Source organism: Bombus affinis, chromosome 2, assembly GCF_024516045.1.
Source record: "Bombus affinis isolate iyBomAffi1 chromosome 2, iyBomAffi1.2, whole genome shotgun sequence".
Classification (NCBI taxonomy): Eukaryota; Metazoa; Arthropoda; class Insecta; order Hymenoptera; family Apidae; genus Bombus; species Bombus affinis.
Window position 1 is genome coordinate 959,501 of NC_066345.1, and position 21,992 is coordinate 981,492.

Here is a 21,992-nt window from a genome sequence, read left to right on the forward strand (position 1 = left end):
CCCTAATTAACCAATTTCCTCGTTTTGTACAACTTCCAATATTCCAATATTTTAAAACTTCTACTGCATATCATTCAATATGATGATATCAAATATCAGGAAAATTCCGGATTGATCGCTAAGATGCTAACATTAGAAATACCACAGCAGTCGAAACGACTGGTTCTACAATTTTATAAATGTGTCAACCCTCGTTTAGGGATCATGGTCCCAGATGGATTAATAATAGCAAAAATGTACTACATAAAATTGCTTTTGTAAGAAAGTAATAAATCAATAAATATAAAAATATTCTATTATTACGTATTTTTTAAAGACCAGTCACTTTGTCTGATTTTGGTAGAATAGCTCCGTGTTAACTATCGGTAGTTCTAGTGTTAAACTATGAATTTGTATAATCATTCGAAGTCTAGTCACAAGCAGACAACTTTTGATTCTTCTAAAAGTGAATATTATTAATGCGTTCCACGTTACGAAATAGCTAATATTTCTTCGGCTTAGAAAAGTTCTATTCAAATAAACGATTCTTGCTAATTATGCTGTTTCGTATCAATTTACACGGTATACGTGCTAATGATAAGTATAAGTACGTATATTTGCTGATCGATCGTTTGTCTTGATAATGACTTCATTAACGATGGAAACCACGTTTGACGTTTCAAATTTATTATTTAATTTTATCTTGATCTGTGTTATTCAAATTTTTACTGCTTCTCGCTGTTCGAGGACCGGATATCATCTCTTCTCTTCGGTACTGTTAATAACATTGGTGGCTTCGTGCTAGCGAAGGTAAATTAAGTAACCTGTTCGGATTTCCTGAGACTGGTTTGACGACTATTGAGCCAGGTCATGGCATCGATGACCTCGGAAATGCCGTGCCTAACCATGAATGAAGCTGGAAGCAACACTTTCATAGCTTACGTTGCCATTGACAATCACTTTCTTATTACAACTCGCATAAGGAAACAGCCATTCATCGTGTATCAGATGAAAGTAATTTATTAACAAAGTCGACAATTTATTAACAAAGCTATTCAGAGGATTATGATCAATTAATAATACGATAAAGGGAGACTGAGAGGGAATGAGTTAATTGGCAACAATTAAATAGGCAATGTTTCATCTATGCTTGACGATGTCTTCGATATTTATAATTAGCTTCACATCGAATGAACTTTCTTCCTACGAAATATCGTTTAAAATATTGTAGATATTACCAAAGCATTGCCAAGAATTCTTTAGACTAAACACGTGCTTGATACAAAGCTGATTCGAAATCCATGAAAGTTGAGATCTTCGACCAATATCTACGCTGGACTGTACATTTTTATTGGATTAATTTTAAACACTAAAAACATTTCTTACCAAAAACGGTACATTCAAAGACACAATTAATATTTACCATTTTCCAACCAAGATAATGGCACAGTAGATACATCTAGCGCGTTAAACAGCAATTTACCTTGAAGATACACGACGACTGTTTAATTTCCAACGTTCCAATTTAGTGTCCGATGTTAATTATTGTTTGAAGATAAGAAAACGGGAAAGTCGTACGCTGGATGATATCTGCTTGGTAAAAAACGTACTCTCAAAGTCTTCTTCCACCGTCCTCGTAGTCTCCTTCGTATATATTATTACTGCAAGTCCGAAGAGACCTGCACTCGCTGTTCAATAAGGGATGTTGCAAAGTTACGTGCAGCAGCGTGAATACGAGTAAACGCGAACGAGCGAGTATTAAAGACAAACGCGACCGGTAAGACCAGATGCGCTTAACACGAACTCTCGTCGTCTGGCAGCCGCTTAAATCTTGAAGCAAAGATACGTAGTTTATTGTGGCGCGTCCTTTTATCGGAAACCGGCCGCAATTGTGGCGCTACGAAATAGATCGAATGGAGCAACGTGCCGGAATAATAAAGTAGGCTTTCGAAATCTTCCTTCCTGGTCTGTTAATCCGTTTGCGTGGAACCAACGTAACGTAATGAACGCCAACAGCGAAGAGAGTTCAGTCTTAATCGCTCGAGCCTTGTTCCGCCAGAGCAAAGCTAGAAGAGGCAGTCGAGTTATCCATTACAGATAATTACGGATGGTACGTTGGGCTCTGTTATCTGCAGGAAAAGGTGGCAGGGATTCTGTATCCAAAGAGGATGCTATATCTTCGATTCATAGGCATGAAAACATTCGCCGTTTGATATATCTAATTGCGAGCAAACTATTCTGTTTCTTGGCCTGTTGCCAGTTATCCTGCTCAGACCAATGTTACGGTGTACGAATTGTCGAAGTGATTCTCACTTCTAGGAGAACTCTACATCTTCTCTAGTGTTTAGTTTTCTTAGTCCTCGAAGCTATTAAGTATTGTTTAGCTTTAAATCAATTTGAAGGACTTCTTAGCCTCGCAGCTTTTTCTAGGAGCAAACGATGATGCAAAGATGGTGCAGCGGAATATAGACGGGTCAATCTTCGTAATTGTATTAATACACCATAAGGCCCATTGCTTTGGAGCTCTCTCGTAAAGCAACATTGACAGTGTGAGGATCTGGACTAGTATACACATTGTACTTAAACTTACTTAAATATGTTTTTATCATACATTTATTCACGCGTTTCCTTTCTTTATTCCAAGATAAAACCTCAACATGAATGAATAATCCAAATCTTTCAGAGAGACACAAAGTTTATTTGAATAGGATATAATACTCTGTTCGGTTATCGGCTGGTACGCAGAAAAATACAAGGAAAGAGCAGCAATATATCCAAACCAGCTGGCTGCTGAAGCGAGCAAAACTCTCATAGACAGAAGACTAAAAAGAAAACAACTCATAGACCTGACTGAAGAAATAAAACAGTCAAACTCGAGGATGTATCCACATGCTATTTAGCAATTAAGTTAGAAAAATTTACCGAATGTCCAGCTAGACAAATTGTAAAGTACAAATTAAATAGAAAAGAGAACTTTTGTTCGAGAAAACACCCCACAGACCTGACTGAAGAAATAAAATAGTCAAACTCGAAGATGTATCCTGCTGGGAGTAGCCATTCACATGTTATTTAACAATTAAGTAAGAAAAATTTACCAAACGTCCAGCTGGACAATTTGTACAGTACAAATTAAATAGAAAAGAAAACTTTTGTTCGAGAAAATACCCCACAGATCTGACTGAAGAAATAAAATAGTCAAACTCGAAGATGTATCCTGCTGGGAGTAGCCATCCACAAGTTATTTAGCAATTAAGTAAGAAAAATTTATCAAATGTCCAACTGGACAAATTGTAAAGTACAAATTAAATAGAAAAGAAAACTTTTGTTCGAGAAAACACCCCACAGACCTGACTGAAGAAATAAAATAGTCAAACTCGAAGATGTATCCTGCTGGGAGTAGCCATCCACAAGTTATTTAGCAATTAAGTAAGAAAAATTTATCAAATGTCCAACTGGACAAATTGTAAAGTACAAATTAAATAGAAAAGAAAACTTTTGTTCGAGAAAACACCCCACAGACCTGACTGAAGAAATAAAATAGTCAAACTCGAGGATGTATCCTGCTGGGAGTAGCCATCCACATATTATTTAACAATTAAGTAAGAAAAATTTATCAAATGTCCAACTGGACAAATTGTAAAGTACAAATTAAATAGAAAAGAAAACTTTTGTTCGAGAAAATACCCCACAGATCTGACTGAAGAAATAAAATAGTCAAACTCGAAGATGTATCCTGCTGGGAGTAGCCATCCACAAGTTATTTAGCAATTAAGTAAGAAAAATTTATCAAATGTCCAACTGGACAAATTGTAAAGTACAAATTAAATAGAAAAGAAAACTTTTGTTCGAGAGAACACCCCACAGACCTGACTGAAGAAATAAAATAGTCAAACTCGAAGATGTATCCTGCTGGGAGTAGCCATCCACATGCTATTTAGCAATTAAGTTAGAAACATTTACCAAACATCCAGCTGGACAAATTGTAAAGTACAAATTAAGTAATAAACAAAAAATTTTGATGGACAACAATTTCTGTTTTATATTATTTTACTGAATTAGGTATGACCTATTTCGTTATATTTCTATTATGTTCGTGCATAATTCAATAAACTAATATAAAATAAAAAACATTATACGTCTATTGTTTCCTTATAAAACGAAAGAAACTTTTCAAACAACCTAATAGATAAGAAAATCGTCTGCCTGGTTTATACTTCTTTAATTAGATTCTCGAAAACATAAATTCGCATAAAAACTCTCCGCCTACTAATTATCACGTTTCCTATGAAACTCAACAGATATGCTGATAATTATGAATGAACGTGTATGTGCTTCGAACACGTTTGCTCTTTACGTATCTTAAGTGAATCATCTAGGACTTCCTGAACATGGTCCTGAAGAAAGAACCTTTTGGAAAATAACTATAGAAGAATTCCCTTTTGTCTCATTTTCTCAGTCGTTATCGTCTATCCGCGTTAAGATAAGCTCGGGTCTCTATACGTACTTACACTGCCTCTATCTTCCAACTTGGATTTGGATAAGGAAATCTAAAGGAAAACCGGAACACGACAGCCATTAACGGCGCTTATCTCACGGCACATCGTGTTCAAACAATGTGCATTTGACATGATAACGTCGATGAATTCGAAATAACTATTAAACTCTCGTTAACCTTTGACGAGAATTTTTATGTAAATCACACGTCTACGAACAATATGTAAAATAATTATTCCTTTTTCATTCACCTTCGCATCCTATGATTTTGTTGATTATATTCGATGAATTATTTGTTCTAAGTAGACCGCGGATGTTCATGGGTTTTTTGGAAATTTAACATTCCAAAAATCCTACAAAGTACACATAATATGTAAAAATGTTTTTTTTTTTCATTTGTTAGAATATTTACAATCAATTCCCGTTGAGAATTTTCAGTAACTTCATTTGGCGTGATACAATGACATGGTTTATAATAGTTTATATCGTTGGTTCTAGTAGGATCTAAGGATTTAATCGAAAGGGTATTTTCTTTTTAATCTGCGGATCTGGTCCGTCGTGTCAAGTAGTTGGCTGACTAATGGGTTGTGGTGGTTGTTGACTCTTGCGTTATATCTGCTTCTGGACTTGTATATTTCATCTTTGACTGTGGGTATCTTGAGGTCACGGTGGATTATTTCGTTGGTAACATACCAGGGTGCATTTATTAGGGATCTTAGCGTTTTCTATTGGAAGCGTTGGAGTATTTCAATGTTGGAATTACTTGCTGTTCCCCATAGTTGGAATCCGTAGGTTCAGACAGGTTTTATTACGGTCTTATAGAGCGTAATTTCGTTCTGCGTGCTTAGGTTGGAGCGACGGCCAATGAGCCAATAAAATTTTTTGAGTTTGTCCCTGAGTTGCTTCGATTTGTCTATGATGCGTTGTTCTATGTTAATCTCCTGTCCAGAGTCGTACCCAGGTATCTGAATATGTAAAAATGTGTACGGTATTTAAAATAGAGCACTAACGTGTTGTATTTAGCAGACGAGGCAAATTTCTATTTAGATTTCATTTCTGTAATTACGTTGTTACGTCGTTACGTCTATGTATAAGCAGTAGAACTTTTAATTCATCACGTTAAACAGTTCGATGAATATTTTAAAATACAGTGATGGTATTTATTCGTATTTCAGGCTCACAGGCCATTACAAAGAAGATTTTTGCCATTCACTATATATATCGTACACATATATAAACATTTACATACGTCACATACAATCATACACGTACCCAACACACGAACATACACACAACTTAATTTTTATCATCGTCAGTTCGACTAGCATTAATTTTGTTATCTTTATAATCTCTTGCACAAAGGGAAATACGTTTCTTACTCGCTGAACACTTCGAAACAAAATAATTTTACGAAATAATTTAAACGTTAAGAAATAGAGAAAATTTTGGCAAACGAAATTAAATGAGTAGTGAAATTTTGAACAAATTTCTACCTTACAGAGATACTCTCTCCCTTCCAATTAAATTTTATATTTCAATTTATGTATTATCGATCTTTCTTATCAGTCGATGTGTCTTTTTAATCTTTATAAAAAAAAGAAAAATATTAAAGTATCCGTTCGCGAGAGCGATTATTCTAAAAGATGTTTTGACTTTAATTTAGTAAAATTTAGTAAAAAATTGTAAGTGGTTCTGTTCTGTCTTTGTTCCAGGTATATTCACAGTGATGTGTTACAATGTATTATGTGACAAGTACGCGACTCGACAAATGTACGGTTATTGTCCGAGTTGGGCGCTCGATTGGGAGTATCGGAAAAAGGGAATCCTCGATGAGATACGACATTATGCCGCGGACATAATTAGCCTGCAGGAGGTCGAAACGGACCAATTCTACAACTTCTTCCTGCCAGAACTTAAACACGATGGCTACGATGGCATATTTTCTCCAAAATCTCGGGCGAAGACGATGGCGGAGAATGATCGTAAATACGTAGATGGCTGTGCCATATTTTATAGAACAGCGAAGTAAGTACGACACTATTTAAGATCCATCCATTTTTATGTAGAAAACTAACGAGTAAATCCATAAAAAATTACACTGTTCGACGAGTTTGTACTTTTCTCCAATTTTGCAACACTCGGTAGGTAATTCTTCGTGAGCTAAACACGAACCTGCAAACTGCTTTTCCCGGAACCCACAGTTTTCGAAGAAATCAATTTTCAACAAAATTGCAAAATTTCCATCTTGCAGATGTTTCGTGCCCTTACCGTTGCACCTATCAAGTTGCTAAATAGAACATCTCCAAAGTTAAAATTTCTAATCTCCTTGAAAATTGATTTTTCAGAAAACTATTAGTTCTAAGGGGGGGGGGGAAATTAGGAAAAAAAAATTGTCCATAGTTTGTAAAGCGTAGCTTAGGATTATAAATTCTGATTGCTACCATAAAGAGATCTTTATTGATTCGAATAATATCTGTATAATAATATAAATTGGAATTCATATTAATCTTTGTATAATTAAATGGCAAATTTTTTAAATCTATCTTTATCTCGTCATAAATATTGGAATTGCGAAGAATATTTTATACAAACACAATGCAAGATTTTATGCAAATGTAACACAATCCACGTAACTAGGACCACGTAAAAACTAAAACAATTATTCTCTTGCCAACATTTCTTGACACATCAAGACCTTAAATGATTGCAAACTCTAGTTCTAGTACTTTTCAACTACTCACAGTGGTAATTTATAGGTTGTGCTTAGCTGCACATACAGTTTTGCATAGATATACAAAACGAACGGTCCGTGATACGCGTAAATTCGAACATATTTCACCATCTTTACAGTTATCTAATTAGCAAAACATGAGACAATGATGGATCGGCACGTTCGTTGCATAATACGCAAAATACAATTAACTTCATAGCAACTGTTAACTGTACAACTGGCGTACACATCTACCACAACAGAAATTTCTTACCTGGCATTTCCTTCTCGTTATTTGTCAAAATGCAGCAGTTCTCTCACCTGCACAGCTACATGCTAGGAATGTAATTTATTACCAGTAGCCATTAGATCTATTTCATTCGCGCATAATGCTCCTTAAGTGTGCTAAATAATGCTAAATATGCGAACATACTATATACAATTTCCCGAGTACTCTTAATAATATTGTTGTTCCGCTCTGCATCCCATTTGTCGTGTTATATTTGAAAAAGATTGTCCAACATAAATTTCGAGGTCGTTGTCCATCTAAAACATAATCAAACATGCTGTGTAATTTTGAAAATACTCTCAATGACACTCTCGCTTTGCATTGGATTTCATTTGTGATATTATGTACCCAAACATTTTTTAAACATAAATTTCGAGGTCGTTGTTCATCTAAAACATAATCAAACGTGTTATGTAATTTTCAAAATACTCTCAATGATACTCTGCCTTTGCATTGAATTTCATTTGCGATACTACATACGCAAACATTTTTCAAACATAAATTTCGAGGTCGTTGTTCATCTAAAACATAATCAAACATGCTATGTAATTTTGAAAATACTCTCAATAATACTGTCGGTTTGCATTGAATTTCATTTGTGATATTACATACGCAAACATTTCTCAAATATAAATTTCGAGGTCGTTGTTAATCTAAAACATAATCAAACATGTTATGTAATTTTGAAAATACTCTCAATAATACTGTCGATTTGCATTGCGTATGTTACGTACGCAAACATTTGTCAAATATGAATTTCGAGGTCGTTATTCATCTAAAACATAATCAAACATGCTGTGTAATTTTCAGAATACTCTCAATAATACTGTCGATTAGCATTGAATTTCATTTGTGATATTACATACTGTAGTATCGTAAACTATTATGATTAATTTACAATGAATGGATTGTACAGATGTTGATTAAACAGGAAACGATGGTTGTTTAACGTGAACTAAATACAATAACGTATTATAATGTAGGCAACTCAATAGGTAATTTGCAACTCTCGTCACCACGGATCCAACGCTCTTCCTCTTACGCACACCACACTCTCTCGACAACACAACTCGCACTCACCGACTTCTCGATCACGCTCTCTGGCTTCTCCACTGACACTGACTGTTAATTCGTCTTTCTCCCTTAGCATCCCTTTGTCTTAGCCCCACCACACACGTGTTTCGCAACCGCTCGTGGCCAGTGTTACGTAGGCCTTTTCTACGAAACTATTCAATCGAAGGACCGACGACACTGTCACGTAAACTTGTGACTCAGATTATAAAAACAAGAAGGTTGAGCCGTAACACAACTATTAACTTTCTTTTTATTACACTTTATTATGCACTTAATAGTCACAATTGAGTATACACTGAATTGACACATATAAATTACACTTTACTCTAACAACTTTATATAAATTAAGTAAGCGACTGATCTAAGGGTAGAAACCCGGTAAAGAGACGTCGACTATTCGAAAGTTGGAAAATCAGTAAAGTTTAGTGACGATGTTGTGGCGGGGGAAAGCTAGTGATGGGTAGGTCTAAGGACACGAAAGAGCTGATTTGTTAAGGACAAGTTTTCATTAGGAGAGTGAGGGAAATAGACCTCGCTGTCAATTGGCTAATTTTCTAAGTTGGTGGGTAAGGAAGGGTGCTAACCGCCCTTGAGAGAAAGTTGCTAACGAAAGATACTGAACGCGAGGAAAACTAACATTACCGTATCTTCCCGTAGTAGACAAAAATGTAAAGAACACTCGAAATAAAAGATGCTTTTTTTGTCTGAAGGACCTTAACCATGAAAATGCCAAGATTTATGGTGGGTCCTTAAGAATACTGAGGTACGCAATAAAGATGTGTAGGCATCTAGTTGCCACCTTGCCCTCGGTGTGCTGCCTGGTCTTTGATATGGATTGAGATGTGGTTGATGTTACAGCTCTCTCGCGACATTGTTTATGGTTCACCCGATATCTCTTAGGCCTTTTGTCCACGATACTACAATACGCAAACATTTTTCAAACATAAATTTCGAGGTTGTTGTTCGTCTAAAACATAATCAAACATGCTGTGTAATTTTCAGAATACTCTCAATAATACTGTCGGTTTGCATTGAATTTCATTTGTGATTTACGCAAACATTTTTCAAACATAAATTTCGAGGTCATTGTTCGTCTAAAACATAATCAAACATGCTATGTAATTTTCAGAATACTCTCAATAATACTGTCGGTTTGCATTGAATTTCATTTGTGATTTACGCAAACATTTTTCAAACATAAATTTCGAGGTCGTTGTTCATCTAAAACATAATCAAACATGCTATGTAATTTTCAAAACACTCTCAATAATATTGTCAATTTGCATTGAATTTCATATATGGCACTACATACGTAAATATTTTTCAAACATAAATTTCGAGGTCGTTGTTCGTCTAAAACATAATCAAACATGCTATGTAATTTTCAGAATACTCTCAATAATACTGTCGGTTTGCATTGAATTTCATTTGTGATACTACATACGCAAACATTTTTCAAACATAAATTTCGAGGTCGTTGTTCATCTAAAACATAATCAAACATGCTATGTAATTTTCAGAATACTCCCAGTGATATTGTCGGTTTGCATTGAATTTTATTTGTGATACTACATACGCAAACATTTTTCAAACATAAATTTCGAGGTCGTTGTTCGTCTAAAACATAATTAAACGTGTTATGTAATTTTCAAAATACTCTCAATGATACTCTGCCTTTGCATTGAATTTCATTTGCGATACTACATACGCAAACATTTTTCAAACATAAATTTCGAGGTCGTTGTTCATCTAAAACATAATCAAACATGCTATGTAATTTTCAGAATACTCCCAGTGATATTGTCGGTTTGCATTGAATTTTATTTGTGATACTACATACGCAAACATTTTTCAAACATAAATTTCGAGGTTGTTGTTCATCTAAAACATAATCAAACATGCTATGTAATTTTCAAAACACTCAATAATATTGTCAATTTGCATTGAATTTCATATATGGCACTACATACGTAAATATTTCTCAAACATAAATTTCGAGGTCGTTGTTCATCTAAAACATAATCAAACATGCTATGTAATTTTCAAAACACTCTCAATAATATTGTCAATTTGCATTGAATTTCATTTATGGCACTACATACGTAAATATTTCTCAAACATAAATTTCGAGGTCGTTGTTCATCTAAAACATAATCAAACATGCTATGTAATTTTCAAAACACTCTCAATAATATTGTCAATCTGCATTGGATTTCATTTGCGATGTTACATACCCAAACATTTTTCAGACATAAATTTCGAGGTCGTTGTTCATCTAAAACATAATCAAACAAGCTATGTAATTTTCAGAATACTCTCAATAGTATCGTCGTTTCGCGCTGAATCTCATCTGTCGTATTACAAATGAAAAAAGTTTTCAGACATCTCTTCATGGCACATATAGAATGATTGCTAAAATTTTGCGACACACCAAAATATACACCGTAGGATACACCAAAATCCGTGATGAAAAGGAAGATTATGTGACTCGAAATAAGACGAAGATCAAGAATAACAAAATTGCCTTGGAAGCTCCAATTCCAAGAAAATCAAACTTGCGAACTCGTCGACTATTTGTATTTAAGTATACTTCTCTAATTCTTAATTAAATAGAAATGGACAATTGGCATAGTTACTTTACATGCAAAACTAAGTCAAAAGTACAGTATAAAAAAATACCTGTCGCTTGAAGTTTCATTTTCGAACAAATAGAGTTTAAACGGGCTTAGTTAAAAATTAGTCCGATATTCGACAGATTTTCTAGCCGAATTTTCCCAGAACAAATAAAAGCAGACCCCAGTAAATGCAACCATATTACATTTACACTAAGAAAATGAAAACCACCAAATATCCAATTGAATAGCACGCACGTGACACAAACAAAGCAAGTTAAATACCTAAGACTCCACATAGACACACAACTTGCATGAAAACAACATACTAAATCAATTATAGACAAAATACGAATAAAAAGAAGACAGATGTACTGGCTAACTAGTCGAAGCTCTAAACTCAGCATAGAAAATAAACTAAAAATCTACAAAACGATAATAAAACCAGTTTGCACGTACGGAATACCACTATGGGGGACAACAGCAATGAGCCACATAAATAAACTAGAGTGGCTACAATAGAAGATACTGAGAACAATAGTCAACGCCCTATGGTATATCAGAAACGAGAATATACGCAGAGACTTAAAAATACCAACGGTCAAAGAAGAAATCGGCAGATACGCAGAAAAATGTCAAGGACATTCAAACCAGCTGGCTGTTGAAACGAGCAAAACTCTGATAGAAAGAAGACTAAAAAGAAAACACCCCACTCACCTCACTAAAGAAATAAAATAGTCAAACTCGAAGATAGTATCCCGCTGGAGGTAGCCATCCACGTGTTATTTAGCAATTAAGCTAGAAAAATCTACCGAATGTCCAGCTGGACAAATTATAAAGTACAAGTTAAATAATAAAAAGGAATTTCCCGGAAACGAAGCTGCGAGCGAAAAAACGTTGTTCTTGTTTCTCGACTTATTCGGAGCCATAGAATCTCGCTGACTCTGCTTCTAGCGCGAATTTATTCCCACAGCGTACATTATATTGGAAAACAGACTGTTCACAGGAGCTATCGTTGTTTTTATTCGACAGTCTAAAGCCTAAGAAGAAAAATAGTCAGTAGCCATGACTGATATAATCAGGTGTCTCATGGTTGAAAAATTCCTGCGGCATACTGGATGAGAATCACAACGTTAAATGAGATCGATTAACGAGCTGCTTTGCCGATGCACGGTCCTTGGACAGATAGAAAAAGCGAAGAGTCGATGAGTCCCAGGCGACATGAAATCTGGAACGACTATAGGACAGCCAGCCTCGTTAATTATATCTTCGCTGGGAATTCATAGAAGCCACGGTACAGCTTAGTGGTATTAGTGTATGATGGGTCAGTATTAACCCTGTGAAACTCATTCTAAGTTTTGTAACCGAAGACTGAAAGCTACGGGTAGAGTGGTGGAAATATTAGATATCTGTGCTCGCATCTCAGGGGATAACAAGATACGAGACAGAAATGGTCTGCTGCACAAATGGGCTCTGTTAACGGCTAACGTGCAACGAAAGGTACTACATTCAGCATGGACTGTAAGAGAGCGCGCAGTTTCTTTAAAGGCCGGTGCAACCGTTGCATCTGTCAGCCACTTTATACACTTAATTCGCCGCTCGGCCGCAAAATCCCAGCCGTATAATAAATGCGATGCCAATGGAAGACTAACAATCTAATCTCTGCAAGGACGAAAGACCACCGTTATTTAACGAGTTCCTACTTTCTTCCTGATGCCACAAACTATTCTGCGCTATTTCCAGCAACTTTTAATACGACTTCCGTGTTACATTACAGCAATCGATACGTGTACCTTCGTCGATTCATATACAATCTGTCGCCAATTTAAACATCAAAACTTCGTAAAACTGCGTATAGAGTAGGTAAAAAGGTCCTTTGGAGATTCGTTCGTTTTTCATCCATTTGGGAGACAATATTCTACCAAATGTCCAAATTGGACAAATTGTGAATATAAAGAAATAAAAAAAAAAAAAATTGGGAGAAAATCATGGAAAAGGGAGAAACAATGCCCTCGTCGATTCACAATAATCTAGAACAACAGATCATGTACAATTGTAAAACAATTCGTTAGATCAACGCTCCTTTTTTATTGTTAGAACAAATATAGAAAACAAGCGAATCAATTAAAAGGAAATTCTTTAACCTACCTTGCTTGTTGGCAGAATATCCTCACGAGTATCCGGACCAATTTAAATTTCACCAAAATATATAGATATTTACTAGCTTTCTATGAAACTGATAGACTACCAATTTAAGTTACGCGTATTGAAAAGCATATTTTGCTATGTAGTATATACAGGGTATCTAATAACTGGTACAAAAGCGACCAACAGGTGATTCTACTTGAAAAAACAACTTGAAAAGAAAGAAGAAAATTTGTTCTCTTAACGCCTCGTTTTTGAGGAAATCAAGTTGAAAATCTTGAGGCAAACGTGCGCTCGAGTGAGTCTCATTTCAGTGGATTTAGACTGTCTTTATTCACATTACTAAACATTCCTAATAATAATTAATAATTTTAGACGACTTGAATAACGAAAACATAGAATAGAAGAAAGTACTCGCTCTACAGGAATTTCATTAACTCAAAAATTGTTGAAAATGACGTCCATGACCTAAATTAATAAAATAATAATAAAATAGTCAAACTCGAAGATGGTATCCCGCTGGGGGTAACCATCCACATGTTATTTAGTAATTACATTAAAAAAATTTACCAAATGTCCAGTTCGACAAATTGTAAAGTACAAATTAAACAGAAAAGAACTTTTGTTCGAGAAAACAACCCACACACCTGACTGAAGAAATAAAATAGTCAAACTCGAGGATGTATCCTGCTGGGAGTAGCTATCCGCATATTATTTAACAATTAAGTAAGAAAAATTTAACAAACGTCCAGCTGGACAAATTGTAAAGTACAAATTAAATAAAAAAGAAGACCTTTGTTCGAGAAAATACCCCACTGACCTGACTGAAGAAATAAAATAGTCAAATTCGAAGATGGTATCCCACTGGGGGTAGTCACCCACATGTTATTTAGCAATTAAGTTAGAAACATTTACTAAATGTCCAGTTGGACAAATTGTAAAGTACAAATTAAATAGAAAAGAACTTTTGTTCGAGAGAACACCCCACACACCTGACTGAAGAAATAAAATAGTCAAACTGGAAGATGTATCATGCTGGGAGTAGCCACCCACATGTTATTTAGCAATTAAGTTAGAAAAATTTGCCAAATATCCAGTTGGACAAATTGTAAAGTACAAATTAAATAGAAAAGAACTTTTGTTCGAGAGAACACCCCACACACCTGACTGAAGAAATAAAATAGTCAAACTGGAAGATGTATCCTGCTGGGAGTAGCCACCCACATGTTATTTAGCAATTAAATAAGAAAAATTTATCGAATGTCCAGCTGGACAAATTGTACAATATAAATTAAATAAAAAAGGAGACCTTTGTTCGAGAAAACAACCCACACACCTGACTGAAGAAATAAAATAGTCAAACTCGAAGATGGTATCCTACTGGGAGTAGCCACCCACATGTTATTTAGCAATTAACTTAGAAAAATTTAACAAACGTCCAGCTGGACAAATTGTACAGTACAAATTAAATAATAATAAAAAAAAATGATTGACGAATTTAAAATAAGTAGAATAGAGACCGATCGATTACATACAGTAGCGAATGAAGGGAAATTTAAGTCTCCGTTTAGCTGTGCCATTTAAAGTTGACTAAATGAACAATTCCGAATCTTTTTTCGTTCATTAAGCATCAACTTTTACAAAAACGTTGATGTGCTCTACGTGACGCCTACTCGATATCTATGGGTAACGTTGCTTCCATGTTGTTTAGAGGTTCTTGTAAGATCGTAAGAGGGATGATGGCTTGTAATGGAGTTTCAGTGAAGAATATACTGGCCAACTATACGTGCTACACATAACAGCGAGAGAAATCTGTATTCTACATGGTGTACGTGATACGCCTTCTTATAAGTTTCCCAACGAAAATCCTTTGGCCATCGTATCCAAGTTGCAAAGTTTCTTTTTCACTCAACGAAATTAAGTTTCGCTAATCACTCGTGGAATTTTTATGCAAATAGATCAACAAGAAGAATGATTTCTTCGATCACGTCGTTTTATCACGTAACAGAAGCATACTAATTTTACAGCGATCGAATTCGCTAATTCTGTAGGCACATTCGTACAACTTGAAATATGATAAAGCGACTTAACGATACGACTTAACTAAATTTAATTAAAGCGATAAAGTTGACGTTAATTCGTGATAATCGATGAATTTGTTTTTCCATCCATTGTATTACACTCTTCGATATCGTGTATATAGTAATATTCAAAAATGAGTATAGGTACATCTTAAAGGGACGAGATCTATTGAAAAAATGTGAAAAGATCAAAAAGCATAAATTAATAGTAAGAAACATGAACGAGTCTGTAGGTGTGTCAATATTATACGAACCTCGTTTTTAAGAAACGTACAACTCATTGCTGACTTTCACTGTATATCAAGTTAAAGAATGATATATCTCAATTCCTGTTATAATTAAAAAAAAAAATTATTATTACGAAATTAACAGTGAAACACAACTTCGTGTCGTTCTAATCCATTTGTTCCTTGTTTTCCGACAGATTTACGTTAATAAAAGAGCATTTAGTCGAATTTAACCAATTGGCAATGGCAAATGCAGAAGGTTCTGACAACATGCTGAATCGAGTAATGCCAAAGGATAATATTGGATTAGCTGCCCTGCTTAGGACCAAGGAAGCTGCTTGGGATAATGGTGAGTGATCTTACGAACCTAAATATACTGCTGATAATGAATACATGGATCAAATATTATTATGATTACTGCATACATTATCGTCCATAACTATAATATTTGGACACTTCCAAATTATTGCAAATATATAAAATTTATCATGAAACTGTAATTTAATTTCAGTACATATTGCTGAAAAGTTAATATTACAGTAGCTAATATTAATATAAATAGAAAAAACTAGCTAATTTTAATTAGTCAGAATAAAAGAGGTGAGTGAAATACCTGTCAACTGTGCATGTGTTATATGTACATGCAATACATTACTCCTTGCAACAAACAGAATGTTGTAAACCAAACATAATATTTTTACTCTTCATGTTCATCTTATTTCCATTTCGTAGAACTACTCTTTGAATTTCTATCAATCTTCTTTTGAACACCCTGTATACGTATATTTTGGCACACGGTTTGCCACTTTCACCACACTCGCTCCTGGATCATAAAATCATATCAATTTAGTATGAGCGATTTTTCTTTGTCAAGGAAGTTTCACTAATGAACGCTTTCAAAATTGCAAAGTAATTTTGAAACTTCCTGCTGCAGTCAGAAGAACTGTTTTCACTGAAACATTGTCTTTCAAATGTTCCCACTATTCGAAACCTTCGCGTGCTCTCATGATTATTCCTACGTATTAAACATGTATCCCTTAGGTGCAAAGAAACTCTATTATTTCTATTATTCAGAAGATTTTGTTTAAGTATTTGCATTATCCCCGTAGTGGGATAAATTTTGCTTTAGAAGCAAAACTGTTATTTGATTTACAGGCCTCAGCTGTAAACTAAATATTACCATGAACGAGAAATATAATCATGTGTATTTCCCACGTAATTAAACATATTAGCTTCGTACGAACGAACTTGTAAACCTGTGACTGCCATCGATATAATTACAAGATCATAACAAGCAGACCATTACAAGCTCGAGCGGATCGAACATGCATATTAAAAACTGAATGGCATCTGATCATGATACAGAGGTGTTCGAATCGCAAAAGCAGTCAACAAAACATACTGATAGACAGTATTCGATATCGGAGCAATTTCTTAATTAATTGCGAGTCATAAATTATAATAGCATAAATCGAGGAGCGCGTTTCGTATCGCCTGAAGAAGATGAAGTGGCACAAGTTCATAGACTACATATACGCGAGCAGCCTTATAATTCATGACGTAGAGATGCCAGAATGTCAATCCTATCTCGGATAACCATCTAGCAAACGTCCCCTTACATGTCATACGATCCACTTTTTTACGAGCGTATTAACTCACGAGAGGCTATCTCAAAATATAACTACTTGCGCGTGTTATGTGTCCAGCTAGTAGCTAGGGACACCACACCCACGATCCCCTGTCCATCGGTATAGAGTGGTGTAAAAATGTGGGAAAAGGGCACCTCTTATCCGCAACTTTAATTTTCTTGAATTTCGAATATATCGTAGAAGGACGATCGCGGTTCAAAAGTTACGAGAAAAAGAAAATTGTACAGGTCGTATTGCATTTACTCGAATGTAAGTGGCTAAAAATGAAATTGCATATGCATTTGAATGGGATTGCGATCCTAATATGTCGAGTTAAGGTATGGCTAGGTTCGGCTAGGTTAGGTTGATGCCGAGAGGCAGATTCCTTGAATTCGGCCTGAGGAACCCCATCTCGCTGCTGGTTTCGGTCTTTAAATAAGAAAACTAGAGTGAGGTAGACCTAACCTACTTATATCGGAGTGAACGTAACGTAACAAGTACAATTTTCTTTTTCTCATAACTTTTGAACCATGATCGTCCCAAGCCTCGGACAAAGAGCATGTTACTTAGGATTGTCTCCCTTACAAGATATCCGAAAGTCAATAAAGTTAGATCTGAATCACCCTTTTTCATCCAATTCATGGAAATTTTTTTGGGCTATGTATGAACAATTACAGTCAGAGGGGAAAATAGATGCGCAGATAGTAAAAATAGATATTAATGAAACTATGTTAAATATACGAATTAATTTCAATTGTTTAGTAAATGATTTATATAGTAATATGTATAAGTATAAATATTTATACAATTACTGTATAAATACTTCTAGATTCTAGACGCTACATATAATTGAAGAGAATACGGAATTAGTAATTTGATAAAATAAAAGTATATTTCAAACTTATGTAGGAAATGCGGTTACTTTTAATAAATTTCTAAAAAGCTTTCGAAATTTTTGTACGTTCTTTTAACTCGAATAAGTAACAAGTGACGAAAATTGTCAAGTCGGTAATTTTGATTTTCAAATAGCTTTCAAATAGCTTAATATCGATTGATGAATCGATATACGTTATAGATATCGACAATTTTTTAATTTTTATCGTCTGTGTTTTTATCCGCTTATCGACTGAGATATGTATTTCAAACTGCGCCATCATGTAGCACACGCAAGAACTAGTAGACTGCTACTTCATAACCTATTAACTTATGTGAATGTGTCAATTGCAGTTACGAATTTAGTGCAAGTTCGGATTAAAAAGAAATAAATTTATACACTATAAAAAATATTACACACAAATGTCTGGTTATACTGGACAAGAAAATTATTGGGGACAATCTCCTCAAAGCCATTATAACTTTGATTCCTCTGGCTTTGATCAACCTAACCAACAATTCGAATTTCAAACATATAATGATCAACAAGCTGGTGATTATTCATACGCGCAAAAAGGTTATCCTGTTCTCGATCCTGTTCAAAATACATTTGCTGGTGGTACGTACCGTAAAAATAGTTTTAAAACAGATTTCAATCAAGATATCTTATGTCGCTTTAAATAAATGTTTATTACGTTTGATACAAATATTTTAGGATCAGCTGGATTTGTAGATGAAGAAGAAGAACCACCTCTGTTAGAAGAATTGGGCATCGATCCTGATAGAATATTACAAAAAACATTAGCTGTATTAAATCCATTTCATGGAAAAGCACAAATAGACGATGCGAATTATTTACTTCAGGATTCAGATTTAGCTGGACCAGTAGCATTTTGTTTAATGCTCGCCGCGTTTCTCTTATTAGCTGGTTCAAAAGCACATTTCGGTTATGTTTATGGTTTAGCTGTAACATCGTGCATTTTGATGTATATCCTGCAATCGTTAATGAGCAGTTCTAATAATATTACATTGTCTTCCGTGGCATCTGTGTTAGGTTATTGTTTATTACCTGTAGTAGTCCTTGCTGGTTTAAGTGTTTTTACAACTTTGAGAGGCCCGATCGGTTTATTTCTTGCCATGTTTGCAGTTGCTTGGTCAACTTTATCCGCATCTAGGCTCCTTACAACTATGTCAGGAGAAGAAAATCAACGGCTTCTTATTGCATATCCTTGTGGTCTTCTTTATGGTGTTTTTACATTGATGATAATATTTTAGCAAAATTTGTATACTTTTGCTACCTTCTTATATAAAGCTACTTATTATGATTAAATATTTAATGCAATATATAACATAATGATACATTTGTGTGCTGAATCACATAAATATACAATCACATTTATACAATATTATCAATTACAAATAAAAGTCAATACATTGCTGACCATGTATTGTTACTTAAAGCATCTCATCTTGAAAATGTATCAATGTGACATTTTATATATTGTAATAATGTAATTTACATATATGTACAATACATTTTTTGAATATATTACCATAAGTTATTCGATTATTTTATAGGTCTTAAATAAATTGTACAATAAACAATTATTGTTCTCATCTTTCATATCAGTGTGATATTAGATTATGTATAGATTATTCTATCATTTCTACCATTTTAGCGTAATTTATAAAATCACACAAGTAAATAAATTTGAATCAAATGGATCAAATATCATATATTTGCAAAGAATGAGATGTGCATAAAAATAAAACTTATGTATATAACTTATATACAGTTATTATGTTTTAATATTTTATTGTAACTCATCAAATTTCTACAACACACATGTGTATATAATTTTAATGTCTTCCTTCTGCATTAATTATTAATAATTGCTCGATTTAGATGATATTTTCATATACAAGAAGAAAGAAGAATTGCGTTAATAGAATTAATTAGCAGTTACCCTAAACTTGTAGTTAGAACATAGTGATATAAACTCAGTTGCATTTCAAGATAGATAGTTACTTATAAAATACTAATGTAATGAAATAAATATCGTATTTAATGAAAAACAGTTACGAAAAGACTATCTCGACAATAAATTCAAGTTTATTATTTCTTTGAAAAGTCATTATCATCCTTTTGTGTTATAAATATTTCTCTTGTTATTTTCCTCTTATTATTCACCTCTTGCATAATTATGAATTTCATTAGATGGGATAAGATTTATTAGATTGATTAATAACCGTAACTTTGCCTTAATATTTTTTCGGTCAGTAGTAATATTCCTTTTTTGGTATCCCAAAATTAATTTATTATTACAATCATCATAAAATTCGAACCTGTCCTAATAAGTACACGACATTATAAATTTAATATAATATTATTTAGTTCAATTAACCCTTTGAGTGCTGATTACTCGCGGCCTATGTCGTCCGTACGGACGGCGCGCGTCTAGCGCTGACGATCGCTGTGGACGGAATACTTTTTCGTTAGACTGAACTCTGTTGATTGACTATTCAAAGCGAAAATCGTAATAAGTTATAGTAATTCTTTTGCACGAGATTAAATGATTCAGGAGCGTTATTTTTTAGTTATTTTTAATTATTTATTATAAACATTGAAATTTACAGTTAACTAGAATTTGGGTAATAAACTAGAAAACAATAAACTAGAAAACTAAATTTAGTAAATATAACACAAGTTAATAATTTAGTTGTGTGTGAAAAATTCAGTGCTTGAGAAAACTAAAAAAACCAGATGTAGAGTTTTCTTACAAGTGGTGACCACTTCGACAATAACGAGCCACTATTGGCATTTGTTTACTGCCGTAAGGAATGCATTTATATTTATTTCACACAAACGTAATAGTATTACTTCTGCGTAGGTGTTCGGAAAAATTGAAAAATATAAATACATGCGTCCTTAGCCCATGCCGGGCACTTACAGAAAGCGCATATATGTGTTCTTAGTCCACACCGATAGCTTTCGCCAGACATCTATATGCGCCCACAGCACTCAAAGGGTTAATTGATTTCTTCGCTTTACATTGCTCCAGAATAATTAATGTGCACAACTCTTCTCTAATCATATTAGCAATACGTATTAAAATCTATGGAATTAATTATTATTATATTTTACAAATATTTGCTATTTACTATTTAATATATGATTTTAATATCCATAATTCATCAGCTGTTTCTTAATCAAACCATTTGAATAAAATTTACGAATATTCAGCGAGACATTAAATTATGTTCACTAAAAGTAAAGCAATAATATTTGGTATTTTTTCAGGCCTTCCATCAGATCCAGCACAAGTTCAACAACCGATTTTAGTTTGCACTGCCCACATTCATTGGGATCCAGAATTTTGCGATGTTAAATTAATACAAACAATGATGCTCAGTAATGAATTACGTTCCATTTTGGACCAAGCTGGCCAGTCTTTCAGACCTGGTCACAAGCCTGATTCTTCCAATGTTCAGCTGTTACTTTGCGGTGACTTCAATTCTCTACCTGACTCTGGTAAACTATACTATCATTTATATCTTATACGTTAGCTTTACATACAATTTTACGCGATACTTGATTTTCCAAAATGCTCTGAATCGTCCGAAAAGATCGGTTTCTTGCACTTTTTGGACAGGCAATATTTGAACACGTCGAAGAAAGACAAAAGATTGTTTTCTTCGCGTGTCTTTTGAAACAACGTTCATTACAATTGATTGGTTTCTCAGAATAATATTTTAGATATAGTAGAGAGTAGAATACATTGTCGAGATTTAAAAGATCTCTTTTTCAATCACCAAATGAGGTGTGTGATGTTCACAGAAAAAGTTTCGTATCTGATAGAACTATTCACAAATAATTCGC

At 34.1% G+C, this 21,992-nt stretch overlaps 2 protein-coding genes and 1 long non-coding RNA gene across 10 annotated transcripts in view; all 3 read left to right on the forward strand.

Annotated features, from left to right (window-relative positions):
- LOC126923852 (CCR4-NOT transcription complex subunit 6-like) overlaps positions 1 to 21,992 on the forward strand; it is a 407,221-nt gene that overhangs the window by 377,013 nt on the left and 8,216 nt on the right. For all 8 annotated transcript variants that reach the window (XM_050737754.1, XM_050737753.1, XM_050737764.1 and 5 more), the window contains 3 exons: positions 6,186 to 6,498; positions 15,809 to 15,960; positions 21,414 to 21,644. In XM_050737754.1, coding sequence (XP_050593711.1) covers positions 6,186 to 6,498; positions 15,809 to 15,960; positions 21,414 to 21,644 — 696 coding nt within the window. The remainder of the gene's footprint in view (positions 1 to 6,185; positions 6,499 to 15,808; positions 15,961 to 21,413; positions 21,645 to 21,992) is intronic.
- LOC126924075 (uncharacterized) lies at positions 9,751 to 15,421 on the forward strand. The gene is made up of 3 exons (XR_007713409.1): positions 9,751 to 10,151; positions 10,284 to 10,415; positions 10,546 to 15,421. It is a non-coding gene; the product is annotated as an uncharacterized LOC126924075 (long non-coding RNA).
- Positions 18,404 to 20,231, forward strand: LOC126923973 (protein YIPF5 homolog). Its single transcript, XM_050737961.1, has 2 exons — positions 18,404 to 18,731; positions 18,828 to 20,231. Exons 1-2 carry the CDS (start codon positions 18,536 to 18,538, stop codon positions 19,385 to 19,387), a joined length of 756 nt encoding a protein of 251 aa, XP_050593918.1. The 5' UTR covers positions 18,404 to 18,535; the 3' UTR covers positions 19,388 to 20,231.

Excerpts from the sequence above, each read along its gene's own strand:
- LOC126923973 (XM_050737961.1), top strand. The coding sequence starts at position 18,536 with ATGTCTGGTTATACTGGACAAGAAAATTATTGGGGACAATCTCCTCAA. Across the intron at positions 18,732-18,827 it reads TCAAAATACATTTGCTGGTG|GATCAGCTGGATTTGTAGAT; the intron begins GTACGTACCGTA and ends CAAATATTTTAG.